Here is a 19,343-nt window from a genome sequence, read left to right on the forward strand (position 1 = left end):
AGTTCATTATATGGCGGAACTACAATTGCATGCCCTGCTGACACTGCAGCACTGCTCACCACATGTCGTCAGTGTTGAAAAGAACGTGCAGTGTTGTTGGCGCTTAAAGTGAGCGGCAATTTCAAATCAAATATTTAAATCAACGGTTTCTTTCACTTATTTTTATTTATTATGTATATATATATATATATTAAATATTCATATACATATTTGTATGTAAATATTTGGCAAATTCAGTAACATTTTCTTTAATTTTTATTGATTAATTTATAAATAAATTAACAAAATTTTATGCAAAAAAATTTGTTTCGACATTTGCCTTGGGCCAATGTTGAATGCGTGTATTTTATGTATATATATTCGTGTGCGTGGGTGGGTTTTTGATTTTTTTTGTTTTTTGTAGGTTTTTGATTAGTTTTTCGATTCCTTGCCGAAAAGGTACATGCAGTATGTACACACATATCTATCTATTCTTTCATATATATGTATGTACATATGTATATAGGGTACTTAAGGTACCCTATGTGTGTATTCTTTATCCTGTTCTGTCTATTCACTCTATTCCCATGCCTTTTTAGAAACTAGTTCTAAAGAGGCTATCATTTATTCAGCTCATAAGTGAAAGTTATCCACTTAATGTTTAATTTATACCTCCCAAGCCGAGGTAATAGCTTCTCAGACCTCAGATTTAAAGCATTATACTTGCTTTAGTAAGCACGTCCTGGTTCTCGAATCAATTTCCAGTTCTGTTTTCTTTGCTCTCCATAACACTGATCAAAAGGAAATTCTGTCTTCTGGTTTTCCTCTTAGCCCCAACTGCGAGTACCGTTAATGTCCACAGCAGACCATGGCATGATAGTGACACCAGCCTCAGCCTCTGGCACATCTCGCACATGGCACTGCATTTGACATTCTTGGTCCTTTTCCTTATTCACATTTACATTTGCCATGCCCATGCCGACACCGACACCGACACCGTGTTCATATCTGGCCCTGTCATTCACTTGATCTCCCCCCTCCATACGCATATGTAGGACGCATTGCACAGCTCTCCCATCCATTGGCGTTGTCCTCTGATTCGTTTCACTGCAGGCACAGGCTGCATACCACAACTATGCAGTCACATAATATTCTCGCTGTCGCTTTTGGCACTTCTCTCGTGCAATGTAGCACAGGGCTATGGTAATTAGCAGGGCAATGGTTACGCCCATACCGATGCTCACCCACATAATCTCCTCATTGATGCCCACATAGGAACGTCCTGTCATTGTCATCGTCATTGTCGTTATCATCGCACAACATGGAACAAATGCAAGAGAATGGTAAAACATACATTTAATAATTAAAAACATTCAAATTTTTAATTTAAAAGTTTCAAAAGTATTTATTTATAACGATTTAAAACAAATCTCTTGCAATGAATACCAAAGAATCATTTGATTATTGATTTTCTTCGTTAACTTTCAATTAGTTGCAATTGCATTTATCTGGCATCGATTCAGCCAATCAACCGTGTTCCATGGCATTTCATTCGAAGGGGCACAAAATTGTGTCATCAGCTAGTTATACCCTATACCCTATATAAAGTTTAAATGAATTTTTGATACCCCATTCACTTACCATTGTAATAATGATTGGAGTAGCCAGCCTTGCCAGCGACTCGGCCCGCTGGCATTCTGAATCCTTACGAGTGCGAGAGAGGATATTGAAAAACAAGGACTGTTTGCCAAAAACAAAAAACAACAACAAAGAAAACTATTAGACAACTGCGCCAGTAAATCAGTAAACTTTTCCGTTTGTTTTATTGCACTTTGAATCCTTCTTCTGTCTCCTTTTTGGCTGCCCTTAATTACGTTTGGCAATCGGTTCCAGGATGCAAGGCAATATGCAGCAAATGGCTGAGCTGAAAACTGAAAAAAAAAGTAAAATAAAATGCAAACAGAACACAAATTTAACATGATTTATCAATTTTCCGCATTCATGGTAAATGGTTTTTTTTACGCAAGAATAACTTTACATAAATCAATTTGTTGTTGACTTTAAAAACTGCAAAGTCATAATATTTTGGATACATTTTCTTATCATCATCAAAAATATTCAAAAATTTCAATAGAAAACATGAAAAAAAAAAAATATTAAATTTAAGACTTTGTGTTTTATTTAATTTGTCAAAACATTTAAAAGTCTCTAATTTAAATGCTTAAGCAAAAGGACATCCTTTAATTGCTAGCATTAAGGAATTTAGATCCACTATTATCCTGGAGGGAATAAGAGGAATTCTTACTTCTTAGAGTCCTTCTCCCAAATGACAAACAAGTATAAATAGTAGTTAAATTTTAAATAGAAATAGAAATAGAAATATTTTATATTTTTCCTGTTAAATCTTTAAGTTTAGCTCCTTCACTAAGGTGGGATTCCCCGCAATCGTTTGGACTTGGACGATGGAAGCAAATGAAAACTCCTTTCAAAATCTTTTAGAATATTCTAAAAAGTTTTGTACACTTTTGATTTATTTATTACGAAAAAGTTTAAACAATGTTTTTTTTTAAACCTTTTATCCGAATTAGTTTAGAAAAATATCTTGCCCTATAATATTTATGATGTAAAAGAAAATGTTTGCATATTGGTAGTTGAAATTTTAAGGATTTTGTATAATCATTTTCATAGAATCAGAGAATAACTAAAAGAAAATGACTTAAATCGAATCATATAAAGGATAAATACGATTTAAAGATTCACAAACTGTTTTAGCTTTATTTACAGAGTATTCCACCGTGAGGAACTAGTTCCGAAGATTCTGACATCACTAACAACCAACCCCGGCCCGATGAGTTGTCAACAAAAACATTATCAGCTGATTCATTTTCATTTGCATTCATAAAAACGTTAAATTTCCATATTAATTAGAATTTTAAAGTTAATTTAAATTAATATTATATTTGTTGAACATTCAAAGCCAAGTCAAAAGGATATGGAAACGTCTCCGTTGAATAAAAAGCGTAAACTAGAGAGTGAACAAGCCAAGGATAAGGACAAAGATGCCGGCACATTGCACGACGAGGACCCAAACGTAGTGGAGGAGCCGCAGGATAAGAAGGAGGGGCAGGCAAACGAACAACACGACTTCGCTCGTTGCTCGGTGGATAACTGTGAAAATTCTGCCACCTGTGGTTGTCGTAAGTTTTCCGCTTCAAACTATGTATTTTGTTTTCGTATGCATTTCGCAAACAATGTGAAAACTCTCATTACATTTTCCCACATGCATGTAGTAGGAATAGATTTTCCAACAGCCAACAAATTTGCATACATAAATATATCATAATTATGCTGCAAAGTTTTATGCATAAAACAATTAACTAACTTCTACTACTAAAACAACTGCTAACTGGCAAAATATATGTACTTACTAGTTAATATACACACAGTTACATGAATTTGTTAACACAAATTCGATCCTTGATCCTATAGAGTATATATTCTTGTTCAGGATGAGATCTAGATGTTGTAGGATTAAACTTAGTATTGCCTAATTGAGATCAAGTTTGAAATTTCGTTGGATCAGTTGACTATAACTTATTATCTAGCTGCTATAAATCAAAAAGGACCACCTAACATATACCATACCCCCACACACACACACACACAGGCATATAGTACGTATATATAGTGACATATGTATGTGTAATTGAGTTATCTCCTTCAAAAAAGACTAAGCTCAACTAAATAAGGAGATATTAGTCTACTTTTTTGTTAGTTAAAGTCCTAAACAAAACAAAAACAAGTTCAAAACTGTTTGACAATATGAAAAAGGACATGAAAATTCACTTAGGTACATGTTAGAAATCAAAGTCATTGCGTCTCTCAGGTATTATTTATCGAAATGTGATTGAAAAAAGTAATTCAAAACATTTAAATAATTTGATTTTGACCATTTTTACTTAGCTATGCAATTTCAATCCCATTAGATGGCCGACCAACTGCATTTTCGTTTTCGTGGCCCTTGAGTCTCATTGATATTCCAGACGTTGGCCTTAAGATGCACACACACAAAACGTCGGACAATGATAGATTAAAGTTACGCCCTGGCGCCTTTAGCCCCTCCTTCGTCCACCCCGCCCCCGCCACCAAAAACAAAAAACTATCCCACTGAAATGATTAGAAAAGTTTTGTTGTTGCATGGACATCAGCTGCAAGTGCAGGACTGGAAATGGTTTACTTTCATCACTTTGGGTTGGGATTTTTTTGGCTGATTCGGAAAGAGACTAAGCGTATACTTATATAAAGACAAACGTTTAACTTACAAACTTTAGTTGAACATTTCAATAAACACTGAGAAATTGTTCAGGTTTATGTGAACAAAGGCAGAGTTTGGAAGGGAGGAAAAGGGTATGTGTTCACTTGACCCATTTAAATTGAATGCATTGGCAATGCAATTTGCTGTTTTTGTTGTTGTTGTGCACATTTCCCGCCAGATAACAGCAAATAGTATAGAAAACAAAAAACAATGACGATAAAACGACGAGTATTGACTATTTAATCGCCCATTTTATACCCTATTCCAAGTCATAAAGACATAATTTAATATTATTTTACTTGAAAATTCTCAACAAAATCTCAAATTTTTATCCCAAGAGAACAAAAATGATCCTGAACTGGTTTCTGTTTTCAGTTTTGCAGTTTGTTTAACAATTTGAAATTCTTATTTCTAGTTTGTGTTTCCTTTGATACACTTTAAATTTCAAAAATGTAGGTCTTATCTATGAAACTAGAACAGATTTAGTCTCATTTTGCATTGTACATTCATTCGATCCGTTTCAACGAATCTCCCAAGATGCTGCAATGGCAAAAGAATCAAGAATCAAATTCTGAGTTCCAACTAACCTACGAACTTGCAGCCCAACTGGAGGCAGAACCTTTGCGTAACAATCAGCAATTATTGGACTTTCAGGTGCGTAGTCGCCACATCCGATGGCCCGAGTATGTCCAGCCCCTGGACACTGAGGTCCGTGGCCAGTCGGTCTATCTGGATAAGCAATCGGACTTTGTTAGCAGCTTGAGACGTCGCCTGGATGCAGATAATCGCCGTGAGTTACTTGTCTGTCACGACATGATGGGCAACTATCTGAATGATCGGTGGGTTACATTACACACACACACACACACGAAAATGGGGTCTTGGATGTTAATCTTCTTCTGCTTCTCTCAGACATTTCCATAGCTCGGAGAAATATGATGATTATCGATTTCTACATTGGTCGGCTGTCGATTATTTTTGCTATTTTAGCCATCAGTATGTGACAATTCCGCCAAGTGGCTGGCTAAATGCTGCCCATCGTCACGGGGTTCCCGTTTTGGGCACTTACATCGTGGAAGATGATCAAGGTAGTCGCCTGCTCCACGAAGTCCTTGCCAATGTCGAGAGTGTGCAACGGATTGTTGCCGCCATGACACGTCTCTGTCTTCACTTTGGTTTCGAGGGATGGCTGGTTAATGTGGAGTGTCGTGTGCGAGCTGAGAGCATGGCAAATCTTTAGTAAGTATGAATGCCTTAAACGATTTCTAATCAATAACACTTGCTCTCTGTCTCTCCCTCTCTTTCCATTTTAGTCGCTTTGTCGAGGAATTGCGTGAGGCGACAGAGAATCAAGTGCCCCATGGCCGTGTCATTTGGTATGATAGTGTAATTGATAATGGCGATTTGTCCTGGCAAAACGAATTGAATGACCGCAATGTACGTTTCTTTCGTTTGAGTCATGGAACTCTAATCAATTACAATTGGAATGATCGTTCGCTGGAGCACAGTGCGGCTATTGTTAGCCAGGAGAAGACATCACCGCATCGTGTCTTCATGGGCCTGGATGTCTTCGGTCGGGGACAAATTGGACGGTTTCAGAGCTCGCAGACCTTATCGCGCATAGCGGCTAAGGGATTTTCTGGTGGAATTTTCGCTCCAGCCTGGTGCTTTGAGACTCTTCAGCAATTTGGCTATAATATCAGGCAAACGCAGGGTGATGAAACAGTTAACGCTGCATTCCTGGACCGCAATGAACGCTGGTGGGCACGTCTGTGGCCCTGGCTGGCCACACATCCGTATCGTTCGCTGCCCTTCTACACGGACTTCTGTGTGGGCTCTGGTAGATCCAACTACGAGCGTGGCAGACGTCGCTCGCATCGTTCGTTCTTCAATCTGGCTCAGCAATCGCTGCAGCCGTCAGTGCCATTGGTGGGCAATGCCGAGCACTGCTTCGATAGGGTCTATCAGGGTGGCAACTCCCTACGTATTATCAACTATGCCCGAGCCTTTAGGCTGCTCCTCACCGACTTTGACTTGCCCCATGGTGTTCTCTTGCTTGGCTATGCCTTTAAGCAAGATAAAATGGCTTCGTCCAATACTTTTGACTTGGTCTTAAGATTCTCCCCAACATCAGATCAGAACGAGGATCTCTATGTCTTCTGTGGCTTGTATGATGATATAATGTTACCAGGACGCTGCTACATATCGCCATTGAATCAAAGCTTGGATGACAAGTTTACCATAAAGCAGTTGTCCTCGAACCATAGTCCACTGGCTGATGATTGGCAAGTCCGCCATTACATGGTCAAGTTCGATGGACCTGTTCGTCTACTGGATATTGGTGTGAAATGTAGCCGTTCCGAGCAATCCACTGCGGGCTCATATCTGGGGGCCATCCACGTGAATTCCCTGTCCCTTGAGGATTGCCAGTCGGTTCACCAAAAGACCGAGATTAATGTGTATACTCAAAAATTGTGGCAAAAATAAACTCAACTCTTTTGCTCTTGAATTTGCAAAAAGGAATCTTAACTTGTCTTGTCATTTATCAAGTGTTGTCCTTAGCTCTTAGCTGACCTTAAGCCAGGATCTCCGATTACCAAGAGCCTCTGAAGACTTTGCCAAAACATTCACAGAACTTAATCTGGCTATGAGGTTACCTATCACTCACTCTTTAAATTGTTTGCTACTTTTTTGGCACATTTCCATAAAAAAAAAAAACAATTGTTTAACAAATTTTCGAGGCCAAAAACTGCAAGAGCCAAAAATGTTTGCTATAAAAATATTATTTTTTAGGTTTTTTTTTTATTTTTTTACCAACATTCCGTGCCTCGTTTAGTTTAGTCTCGGTTAACGGTACGAATAAAAAAAAATGTTTGTATTATTTTTAATGTGCAAAAATTCTGTCTCTTTCTTTCACTTTTTACATTTCTATGATGCATTTTTGTTGTTGTTTTTGTTGTTGCTTCCCGTTGACATCATTTTTTGCATGCATGACAGCATTTGGCCCCCATCTTTGTCCTCGTCCTGCGTCCTTCTGCTTCTAGTTTATTCGGCTCAGACTTTTTCACAGTTTTATGCCCTTTTTATTTGTTTAGTTTACTGCTTGCTTTTTGTTTGTTTTTGTTGTTTGGCTCGACAACTTTTTTGCGTGGGCGCCAAGGCAAAAGTGTCACGGCGGAAAGGAAAGTAACGCCTCTGGGGCAAAGGGGGGCACGGCACTGCAAAAGTCATAATTATTTAAAGCATCGCTGCATGGCTAGTTCAATGTACATGAAACTGTATGTAATTAGCCACGCCCACCATCAACCCAGTCAGACCGCAGAGAAGAAGAGAGAGAACATGAGAACAATCACAAGCCATTTGGTTATAGCTTCTCTCGCCGCTTGACCAGCAACATGATGATGAGCTTTATTCAATTTCGATTTCAGCCTTCAGGCTGGCCACTTCCCCTCAAGCCGCTCTCTTATCCTTATGGGTTATCCGTTCATTACGCACTGGCATTTCGTCGAACCACTAGACAGTAGAAGAAGAGATGCACCAAATTGCGGCACAGTTAATGAAACGAGCCGGGGGAGAAAGGATTTATGTGTGTGTGTGTGTCCCCAGTTGGTTGGCTGCTGCTGCTCACTTTATGGAATGTATGGGCCAAATGAATGGTTATCTTGACCTAGATTCCCATTTTTTGGTTTACCCATTCGACATTTACATTGGAAATTATTTTTTCCCCTATGCTGATTTAATACACATTTTATCTCGATTCCAATTTTTCATACATAACAAAAATTGGTTTACATTGAATTGCAAATATATGAAATTGCAATCAGCCAGAGAAGTGCCCTGTGCCCTGTGTCCAGCAAAAATGTAAATGAGTTTACAACAACAACTACATACAATACATAAACACATGCTTACATACATAAACGAGACTCTTGGATTTGAAATTCTTATATAGTTGCCTTTCATTTGGTTTACGGACCAAACAAATTGAAAAGAAACGAGCAAAGTGAACATTTCGAATGAAAATAGGAAATCTCTTTTTTAAAAAAAAAGTTAATCAAATATTGCCATGCAATGTAGAATTGTTCAAAGTTTCGTCCTATTGAAACTGACGATTCTAGAAAAGTAAGCAAATTACTTAAGTAAGAATTAATTACTTAAATAAGATAATGACAGAAGATTATAAATTTAAGATGTTTATATTATGGAATAAAGTTATTTTCTTGTTAATTTTGATTATTATAAGCGGCTCACATGTCGTATGAGTAATGTAGCGTACTTGAATTACGCATACGACATGTGTGCTGGCAATCATAATTCCAACTATTTACTTTTTCTTAGAATGTATGTATGTATTTTCAACCATTTTCATAACAATTTCAAAAAGTCTTATACCATTTTGAATTCAATCAAAATGAATTTGTAAATTTTTGAATATTCATGAAAAGAATTTCTTTATTTCTGACTTGAAAATCTACGATTCTCTCCATGTAAAGCATCTTGCTATGTATTCTACATCCTTATGCCAAGTCGTCCTTATGCTGAAACAGACAATAAGGTTCACTCCGGACTATGAGTGCCTTAAGTATGAGGTCCTTGTTAAGTAGTTCATTTCAAAAACTCAAACTTGGCCATTAATCTCAGAGCCCTTCTCTCGTCGGTGATTACCATATTCGTGGCCAATTTGCGGAAAATCCTTTTAAAAATTTCAATATCTAAAAGAGATTTGCTTTGGTCATGATCTTGATATGGAGATATGCAGAATTGAAGAAGAACGTCTTGGTAGATTTTCCCGGCTTAGGTCAATTTTTATTCCTCAAAATTTCGGCCTAAATAGAATGTAAAATTTTAGTACTCTTCAGCCAACAACAATGAATTATCTCAAGTAATAATGTGAAATTTCATTATGAATGAATATTGAAATCAAGTGGTTTACTCAAAAACACGAGTACTTAACAATTTATGCAACTAATTGGCTTGTGGCATATCAAAAGGAAGGTGTAAAGGCTCTTAAAGTTGAAACATTTTCCTCAAAACTTTGATTTTTCTATGCGGAAAGTGTGTCTGGGAGAAGGGAGGAAGAGGGGAGAATAGGTCATGTCAAATATTAAGATTGCCTGAGAAACGACTTCAAGTAATGGCCCTTTCCTACACACACACACACGTACACGGCAGCCCTTTAACCTTAAATTGAAGCAGTTTTTCTTTGGTCCTTGGAACTGATGCTTCAAGTGAGTTGGGCTCTGTTTGGGATAACTGATAACTTTTCCACTTGGCCAGCAATGGGGTGAAGGAACGGCAGGGCAAGGAAAAGAGATGATGGTCGTAAACCAACACCGATGAGCAAACATGTAACTAAATTTGTCGGCCTTGTGCAAAAAGGAAGGATTTTTTTTTGATTTTATTTTATTTTCGCCGTCGTAGCGCGAAACATTCATTTTTCTTCTTGGTTGTCGTCGCTGGTTTAGCTAAACGTTCATTATTTCCGCTTCTGCTTTGTTCAGCTCGTTTGGTTTTTCTTTTCTTTTCCTTCTATGGTGCTACGGAAATCTGTCTTTGCTTTCAAAAGAAAGAGAAGAAGGAAAACGAATTGATTCCGTGTCGAGATGTCCTTGAAATGTGTCACTATCTCTCTGTGTGTGTGTGTGTGTGTGTCTCTGGGTTTTGTTTTTCAATCAGTTGAGCAAATAAATATACAACACATCTTCTGCCTGCTAAATGAAGCACTGTGAACGAAGTGCAACAGGCAAACTGAGCCAACTTGGCACCTGCCTTCCTTCCAGATTGCATTTTGATTGAAGGAGCATCGCATTCTTCTCTTTAAAACGTTCTCCTCTTTGAGCCCAAGGGACTTAGTCACAGTTGAGTTGATGGCAACATCTCGATTCTTGTACAGTGACTGACAGCGGCAGCATTCGATGTCATGTCATTTATCACACAAGGGGCACCCAACCAACTACCTCTCACTCCCTCTCTCTTCCTGCAGCTAAATTGACACACACACACAAAGCTAGGCTCTCTGTGTTCAAACTGTCATAGTTTATAATGTTTAAAGTACACTTTTTTGACACCTTAAATCTAAAAGTTGATAGTCTCAAGAGTCATCTTCAAATTTAAACCTCAACATTAACGCCAAATGCTTAACATCATTCAAATTTTGGGCTATCTAAAGTAAACAAACTAATTACGTATAATATTTCATCTCAGTTGTCTCTTCATCTTATCTGCTATTAATTTTGTTTCCAAGATAAATAGATAAATGAATCATTGTAAATATTTAGTTAATTAGTTTGCAGACTTGACTTAATATTGAAAAATTCATTCTATATACCAGAGTTGTGCCGTTTAACATTACTTTTGCATTACTTTTTCATTAGCATTGAAAATAAAACCATGCTACTGATCAATTTTCGTTTGACATTTAATAATGCTAATGAAAACACAATTTCATCACAAAGTTTTTTAATCAAGAAAAATTAAAATGAATGTTTTTTTTTTTTTTAATAGAAAGAATTTCGAAAAATACGAAAAAATGACGTAAAATTACAATAAATTAACAAAATATTAACAAAAACTTTAAAAAAATTAGGAAATATTAAAAAAAAAAACGAAAAATCAACAAAAATTTAAGACTTATTTTAAATTATTCCCATTTTTTTCTTAATTTTATTAATTATTATTAATTTTTCATCATATTATTTTTAATTTTTCCTTATTTTTGTTAATTTTTCCTAGTTTTAAAAATTTTTGCCAATTTATTTTACTTTTTCCTAATTTTTGTTAATTTTTTTCTTAATTTTTTAAAATTTTTCGTAATTTTTTTAATTTTTCTTAATTTTGCAAATTTTTTTAATTTTTCCTAAATTTTGCTAATTTTTTTCTAATTTTTGTTAATTTTTTTAATTTTTCCTAACCCTTTGCCCGCTCAAATGCACGCACACTTAGCTAGTGAGTAATTGAGCGAGTGCAGTTCTCCCGATCAGCAACTGAGTGCGCGGGTGACAGTGCAGTTTTGTGGGAGAGTACTTCTCTCGCTCTTTGCCATCGCTGGGCCTATAAAAGAAGCTGCATCTGAGGGAAGTCGCATCAGTGGTTTGAGCTGCATTGCTCAGTGAGGTCAAAATGTTGGAAGTCATCAGGTGAGTAAATTATAATTTTTAATGTTAAAAATATTTAAAAATTAGGAAAAATTAAGAAAATTTACGAAAAATTGACAAAAATTAGGAAGAAATTTGCAAAAATTAACAACGATTAGAAAAATTAAAAAAAATTGTAAAAAATTTAGGAAAAATACAAAAAATTAGGAAAAAATTAACAATTATTGGGAAAAAATTTCGAAAAATTAAAAAAATTAACAAAAATTAGAAAAAATTAACAAAAATTAGAAAAAATTTAAAAAAAAATGCAAAATGTAGGAAAAATTACAAAAAATTAAGAAAAATTAAAAATAAATTACGAAAAATTAGGAAAAAAATTAACAAAAATTGGGAAAAAATTTAAAATAGTTAACAAAAAATTAACGAACAATTAACAAAAAATTAAATAAATTGGGAAAAATTACAAAAAAATTAACAAAAACTAAGAATAATTCATAAAATTAAGAAAAAAATGGGAATAATTTAAAATAAGTCTCAAATTTTTGTTGATTTTTCGTTATTTTTTTTAATATTTCCTATTTTTCAAAGTTTTTGTTAATATTTTGTTAATTTATGATAATTTTATGTAAATTTTTCGTATTTTTATAAATTCTTTCTATTTAAAAAAACAATTCATTTTAATGTTTCTTGATTTTAAAAATGTTTATTATAATGCTAATGAATTTGTGTTTTCATTCAATGCCAAACGAAAATGTTTCATTACTTTTAATTTTCATTTCGTTTTGAAAAATTTTTCATTATCCTGATTTTATTTTCAATACTAATGAAAAAGTAATGCTGCCATACACAAACAATTTAATATTTGTGTCAATAGTCGACTGCAGTCAATAAACATTGGAAAACCCCAAAAAAAAAAAGAAGAAACATTTGTAAAGCTCTCCATTGCATCAAAATTGAAAACTCTCATAAAAATTTAATGTTGTATTTAAAATTTATGAATGAATATTGAGAAAGAGCGCCACTTTGGTTATGCATTAAAAAATTATTAACCGCATTTCGATTGAGTGGCAAAGAAAGAAAGAGATAAACCCTCAACATACCAAAAAAACCTAATCCGACCTCTTTAAGCTTAGTCTATAACTAATGCAAAGATGTATGGTGATTAAGTTATCTACTCATTGGATTGTTTGCCTCAAGGTTTAAGTGAAATAGTTAAGTATTTGAAACGAGAGCCAAAGTTTAAGGTAAGAAAACGTTTTAGTTAAACAAAGTAAAAAACTTTTCAGTTTGTTTTATTTTGACAGTTTGCAACACGATCTTTCTTTATATCTTTCTATTTTTTTGGTAAATTTATATTCATTTTTAGAGTATACAATATTTTAAGGTTTCTCAGTCCAGAGTGATTCAGCATGTACTCCTTTATCACACACACACACACACACACAGGCACAAACTCATCTTTCTCCTTCGACATGTTTCTTCTTTCAGCTGCTTTCTCAATATTTTTAGTTGACTTTGATGCCAATTTGGTTGAGTCTGTTGCTGAGATTATTTATTATTATATTTTGTGTATGTGTGTTGTTGTTGTTGACGGGACACGCACACGCATACGCATTCTGTCATAATGAAATATGTGCAAAAACAAAAAAGGAGAAAAAAATGAAGCAGAAATTCTCACTATAAACTCTTGTATACCCTTTAAAAGTGAATGAATCCGGAGCTACAACAAACTGATAGCCACACCATGATGCCTGAGTCATTGTAGAGTATATATACATACATGACAATAGGCAACCATAAATAAGAGCTTAAAGTGGGTCTGACTTTGGAACTCGACACTGTGTTCTGTGACATGAAGATAGGCCGGGCACAGTGCTGGATCTATCTCGAGGGAAATGGAGAGAGAACGATAAACTATGGCAAGAGAGTCTCTATATCCAAGAGATTCGCCACTGGCCTGAACATATGCAAAAGCAAATACGGAAAAGAAAACGAAACGAACATACAAATCAAAACACAAAATCCTGACACTGACTAACTGTCATTGCTGTGTGGCTTCTATCTGTCCAACCCACTTCCGTTTCACCGGAAGTTGGTAACGCAAAAATGCTGAACTAACTAAAATGCAAACCGGATGTGGGGGACCGGAAATCGTTGCATTAGCCCAATTGTCCTTGTAACATTTTATCTAAATTATCTCGTACGCTTTTTTTTTTTTTTTTTGCAAACATTTTCCAATTAGTTCTCATTCACAGCAATTTGATTTCGATCATCTCTGTGTGTGTGTGTGAGTGTAGGTGTGTGTGTGTGTGTGCTTATCTCTGATTTGTAACAATTGTATTGCCATTCTGTTGTCCTTGCCACGCATGAGTTGTGTAGTTGTGATTAAAATTTGCAGTTAGGATCCAAAATGGCTAACTACAACCAGAAAAAAGGAGGAATGCTGACACTGCTGAAAGGACTGCCAGCAACAAGGACAAGGAAAATGCATTTAGTGCTGCTGAAAAAGTTAATTAAAGCACAATGCATGGCATGGCCCTCATTTTGGGTTGCCTAACTGCCAGCCAATGGGGATAATCTTTCTTAATGTTCAATGGCCAATGAGGGGCGTTTAGCCAGTTGCAACAGATTCAATTAAAACCCACACCTACACACACACACACATAAAGAGAGGAAGAATATTGCAAAAACTTTTGCCAAAAAGTTGTAAATGACAAATGCTGGCTAAAGAGACAAAAAGAAAAGTAAAAGGAGTCGACTATAAAGACAGAAAATAAGACGAGGAAGACGAAGCAACGAAAGCCACTTAAAAAAAAAAAAAAAAAGTTTATTTCATTTTCCATTTTCGTTGCCTACTTTCTAGGGCCATGCCACTGAAATTCTAATTAAAAGCGACAGTCGCTTATGTGTGTATGTGTGTGTGTGTGTGTGGGTGTGTCTGAGTCTGTATGTTACTCAAGAGAATGATAAAACTCTTGTGCTGAGACTTAAGGTCACGAATTCAAAATGACAGGACACAATTAACATTTCCGAGTAACAAAAAAGGTAAGCGACATATTCTCTCTCTAATTTGACATGTACACACACACATTTGAAATATCATAGCTAAAAATAGTAAATAAAATGAAAGCGTCATATTTTTTTTTTGTTTACTTTTAAGCATGAAAACTTCAAACATCACAATCAAGGACTTAAACTTATTGATGATACGAGAGAGCAGGTAAGAGCTTCAAAGGACTCGCTCTACTTATGAAAAGTTTTCAATTAACATTGAAAGAAAATTATAAATAATTATAAATAAAATCAAATGTCAAGTTCTAAACTCACTAAAAACGTATCAAAAAGAATATTTCTTTGTATTTAATTATAAATTTAAATATATTTCAACATTTGTTTATACCAAAACAGACCATGCCCCTTGCCCATAAATAAAGTTACTTTCAAAATGTTTAGAATACCAGCAAACAGTTGTTTTTCTCTCTGTCTTTTCGTGTGGACTTAACTGGAACTTCAGACAGTTTAAGGATCTGGCACACAGACACGCAAACATTGCATAATGAACTGCACTGAATCAGTGCTGCTCAACTAAATTAACTTGTAAAATACTTAGCCACAGCCACTAAAACAAACTGCAACTGCAAACGGCAGCCACAAGAGATGCTTGAAAACAATTAACAGCCAAATGAATTGTAAGAGATCTGATAGCAAGTGAGGCGGAAATAAAAAGAGAGCAACAAAAATGAAACTTTAAACCAAAAAACATATATCCAAAGTGTATATTTGTGTGTGTGTGTGTGTGAGAGGGTTGTGTTATCCTCTTTGGTCAAGTGCGAGCTACTTGGCAAACACATGAGGGCTCAAAACTTCATTTAGATATTTGGTATCAGAATCTCTTTCTCCTCCTTTACAGGTAAATGTAATGCCATTTCGATAGGAATGGAATGGAATGGAATTCCAACCAAGATCCTTTATCGAAATAGCATTATCAACAACGTATGCCTAGTCCTTTTTATTCTCTTTTTTTCCTATATAAAACATTGTAACTTTCAGATTAAAGAAGTGAGTAAAAAAGTTTGTTATAAGTAAGCATTCCCTCTCTCGCACACACACACACATAACTTTAGCAAATAATGGCATAAATCAAAGGTTAATTGACAATAATATTTATTAATTCATTAAACAACTGACAGCACATAAACAAACAACGAGCATTGTAGAAAGGTGTATGAAATCCTTGTGGTCTTTAATCTTCCAGTCAAGTCATTTTGCCATTTAGTTTGGTGGTTAGACTGGCAACATAAGGACTCCCTGGCACAGGCCACAAAAGTCAGAGGCGTAGTTGTTCAAGGATGTTACATCTGTATACATATATTTCAATTATAAGACCAATGGAAACCAATATTGAAATCATGTCTTGACGTTTTCTTTAACGGTTTTTCCTTTATCATTCTCTTTTAAACATTCTTGCCTTCACTATGCCCTGCTAGGCATTGTATATTTTTTTCTTCCGTTTGCTTTTCTTCAACTATTCTTGGATGCCAGAGATGAAAAGAGACAGACAGGGAGATGGAAAACTATGTACATTAAGGCAACCTCAAGCTAAGGATATACATACATTGATAAAAGTGTTTCCTTCTGTCTAGGATTTCTTTTAGCACTGTGTCAACAGTTTCTCTTTCGCGTTTTTGCTTCCCCTCCCCTTTTCTTTGGCTGTGATTCCTAAACCCTCAAGACACTTTCCTTTCGTTTTTTCCCCTTTAGATGTTAGTTGTTTACATTGTTATATTTTGCCTTATCTGCACAAAATAAACACAAAATAAAAGTCATCACTCGAAACATTTGATGTAGCATTCTTTCCTATGCCCTGATTCATTCGAATGCCCACCATTGTGATGCACAATGGGTATTGCAAAAATGAAATATATTTCCATAACTCTAGCACATGGGCGGGTATTAAAACGGGAAAACTTTTCTGTATTGCAATCATCATAAATTAACTTGCTTTCAACAAGCGGCCGCAACAAGAAAATCGACAAAAAGGAAACAAGAAATAAACGAAACGAGGAGCTCGGACTCAAAAAGTTTTCCAAGCGAATGCCAGCGAGCAAAGAGTGCGTGAATGCCCTTGATATTCAAGAAAATATTTCCAATTTTCACATAGATAATTGAAACATTTCGAAATATTTTTCAAAGTTCCTCTTCCATGGATTGCGAGAGATGGAACAAACCGATTCTGTGTAATTTAAAATTACCGACGCGCTTTTGGTCTGGTAACCGCATTTATCCTTTTTTCTTTACGCCAACGGCGGCAATTCACGAAAAAAAGAAACAACAGGAAGAAAGAACGCAAACAAAAACGAAAAAGAAAAAGGCAACAAAAATATATAAGAGGGAAAATATACACCTGCTTGCTTTAATTAAGGAACAATTACAACAGTTAAAAAAAAAAAAACCAAAGAAAATATTAATTATAAAACCAAAATGTGAGTAAACATAATATATAATGTTATGGCTTATGGCATTGAAATTCGTTTTCCTTTGTAGGTAAAAATAGATGCAAATGCTAAAGATGTTGCCTACTTATTGGGGCTTATCAAATGTCAGCTATTTTCCATTGCCTATTTATTTGGGGTGGGGGGGGGGTCGGTCAGGTGCAAATAAAATGTAAACATTTCATCTTGTGCCCCATATAAAACACACAAAGATAATAAAACTGAAACAACAATAAAGACAACAGAGCGAAAGCGAATGCGAACCCAAGGGTTAGAGGGCCATCCAATCTAAACGATAATTTGATGCGCAGGGTTTTACAATGCTTAAACGATGCCGCGACTAAAACAAAACATACATACCAACAGCTACAGGCATCATAAGGTCAATGCTCTTAGCCTAGCTAGCTAGCTAGTTCTCGGGTCGTCGTCGTCGTCGTCGTCGCCTGAGCTCAAGTTAAGCCAATTAAATTAGGCATGTGCTGGACGTGCTTAAAGAAATTGTTGCATATCTGCAGGGGCTTCCATTGGGGGGTAGACAACACACCAAATGGCTAACATGGGACACATACAAATAAGTAACACCCCCCTCCCACTTGTAAGTCTAGCAATTCAGGTTAATTTCCATGGGTTTTCTCATTTCTCTTTTCTCTTTGTCTGTAAACATTTGCATGCCGAGAAGCATGAAGAAGACAAGAAGAATGATTCTATTTATCTTAATTGCCGACACAAACATAATCAAATTCAACCGAATCCGGCTAAGTAGAAGTTGAAGTTCTCTAAGAATTTGATCAGAAATGCAATTCAATTTGGTTTCAATTATATTCAGGGAAGTCAGTTTTCTGCATGTCCTTGTAGTTAATATATGTACATACATATGTATGTATGTATGTATATGTAAAATGTATCTGCTGTTTCGCGATCTGTCCTCCTGTCTCTCACTCTCCCCTATTGTTATTCCATTTCATCTTTTTACTCTTGTAGCTTCTCACGGCTGATTTGGTATCCTTTATATGAAGCCAATTTGCAGCTGTTTCATGTTAGTGCGTTATATACAATGGGGGGGGACAGGAGGAGAGGCAGAGGCAGAGGAATTGAGTTGTCAGTTGCCATGAAATTGCAGCATTGTTGCACACGGCTGATTGCCGAAAATTGCATATGACAGTGGAAGAAAAAGGCGCGTTGTCATAAATATTAAGTGACACAGAGATGGAATGTTTAAATTGAAGATGACAAACACACACACACACACATAGTCACACACACACACACTGAAGTCACTCAAAACATTTAACCCAAACGAAATGGTATCAAAAGTCACCCAACCAACGAAATTGCCTTATCTATCTTTTATTTCACTTTTTATAAAGTATTAAATAGACTCTTAATTAAAAAAATGAATCTTAATATATAAATTCGAAAAGGAGAACAAACTAAAATACTTATTTTTGTAAACTTACCGAGGCAACGCCTAACGCACTTTTCAAATTTCCAACTGAAATTCGGTTTTTGGCCAAGTCACAAGAAATTCTAGGTTTTTGCTCTGTGTGTGTTTGCGTGTGTGTGTGTGTCTTGGAGAGAGTCAAATATGAGAATGACCTGCCAGATAGCGAGACAAATGCGAACTGAGCCTTGCATGATGCTGCAAGCATGAAAACGAACGACATAACGACGACGACGACGACACGAGCACGAGACAACGATGAGAATGCCGCCCGGCCGACGAGAGGCAACCGATTGGAATTTGTAATATTCCATGTGTAGACATGGGCGGAGGGGTGAAAGAGTCTGACTTACTACCACAACGTCACCAGTGAATAACTGACCTGACCTTACACTCGATGCCAGCCAAAAAAGGACAAAATCGGAAATGCATTTCGCTTAACATTAAGACAAACATTTTTGATTTGGTATTGCAAATATTTGCAGACGCCACTGTAAGTACTTAGGCCTTCTTTGACTAAGCCGAAAACTTACTGCCCTACCCCAAGCAAAACTCATGGCTCATGGATGTGTGCCATAAATACACACACACACACACACACAGTATTCCTTATTGAAGTTCGACTGGGAGGCGCCAACTTTGAACGTTTCTCCTTGGTAATAGAAAATGTTGTCTTTTATATTTGGGACGTATCATCATTTGACACAAAGTCAACATTTAATGTCAAGCGAGTGTCCACTACAAACCTCACCTGTGTGTGTGTGTGTGTGTGTTTGTGTGTGACTGACAGGCAGCTGTCTCTTTTCGGTCTTGAGTGTTGTTTATGCGCGCAACAGGGCGTATGAGTACTGGCTAATTGGTCAAAGGTGTTGCCATTGTTAATAAGAAAGCAAATCAAAGTTGAAAACTGAGACAGCTATTTAAGGATATTTCTTCATATAAATCTAATTAATTAATTATTAATTTAATTGTTGTAACGTTGACAATTAAAAAACAACTTCCTCAGAACGACACAAACAAAT

The 19,343-nt window shown here is 35.8% G+C and overlaps 2 protein-coding genes across 3 annotated transcripts; one reads left to right on the plus strand and one right to left on the minus strand.

Annotated features, from left to right (window-relative positions):
• Positions 1–232: 232 nt before the first annotated feature.
• Positions 233–18,459, minus strand: LOC137587103 (uncharacterized). Its single transcript, XM_068303361.1, has 3 exons — positions 18,338–18,459; positions 1,621–1,910; positions 233–1,261 (listed from the first exon to the last, which is right to left on the minus strand). The coding sequence occupies exons 2-3, from the start codon at positions 1,673–1,675 to the stop codon at positions 1,113–1,115; spliced, it is 204 nt and encodes a 67-aa protein (XP_068159462.1). The 5' UTR covers positions 1,676–1,910; positions 18,338–18,459; the 3' UTR covers positions 233–1,112.
• ENGase (Endo-beta-N-acetylglucosaminidase) lies at positions 2,829–6,817 on the plus strand. 2 transcript variants are annotated; one of them, XM_068302647.1, is made up of 4 exons: positions 2,829–3,176; positions 4,896–5,133; positions 5,207–5,533; positions 5,608–6,817. In XM_068302647.1, exons 1-4 carry the CDS (start codon positions 2,972–2,974, stop codon positions 6,779–6,781), a joined length of 1,944 nt encoding a protein of 647 aa, XP_068158748.1. In that variant the 5' UTR covers positions 2,829–2,971; the 3' UTR covers positions 6,782–6,817. The 2 variants fall into 2 exon arrangements, with proteins under 2 accessions (XP_068158748.1, XP_068158749.1); XM_068302648.1 differs by having other exon boundaries at positions 3,037–3,176; positions 4,949–5,133.
• Positions 18,460–19,343: the final 884 nt, after the last annotated feature.

Source organism: Drosophila tropicalis, unplaced genomic scaffold (genome assembly GCF_018151085.1).
Source record: "Drosophila tropicalis isolate 14030-0801.00 unplaced genomic scaffold, ASM1815108v1 contig_158, whole genome shotgun sequence".
Classification (NCBI taxonomy): Eukaryota; Metazoa; Arthropoda; class Insecta; order Diptera; family Drosophilidae; genus Drosophila; species Drosophila tropicalis.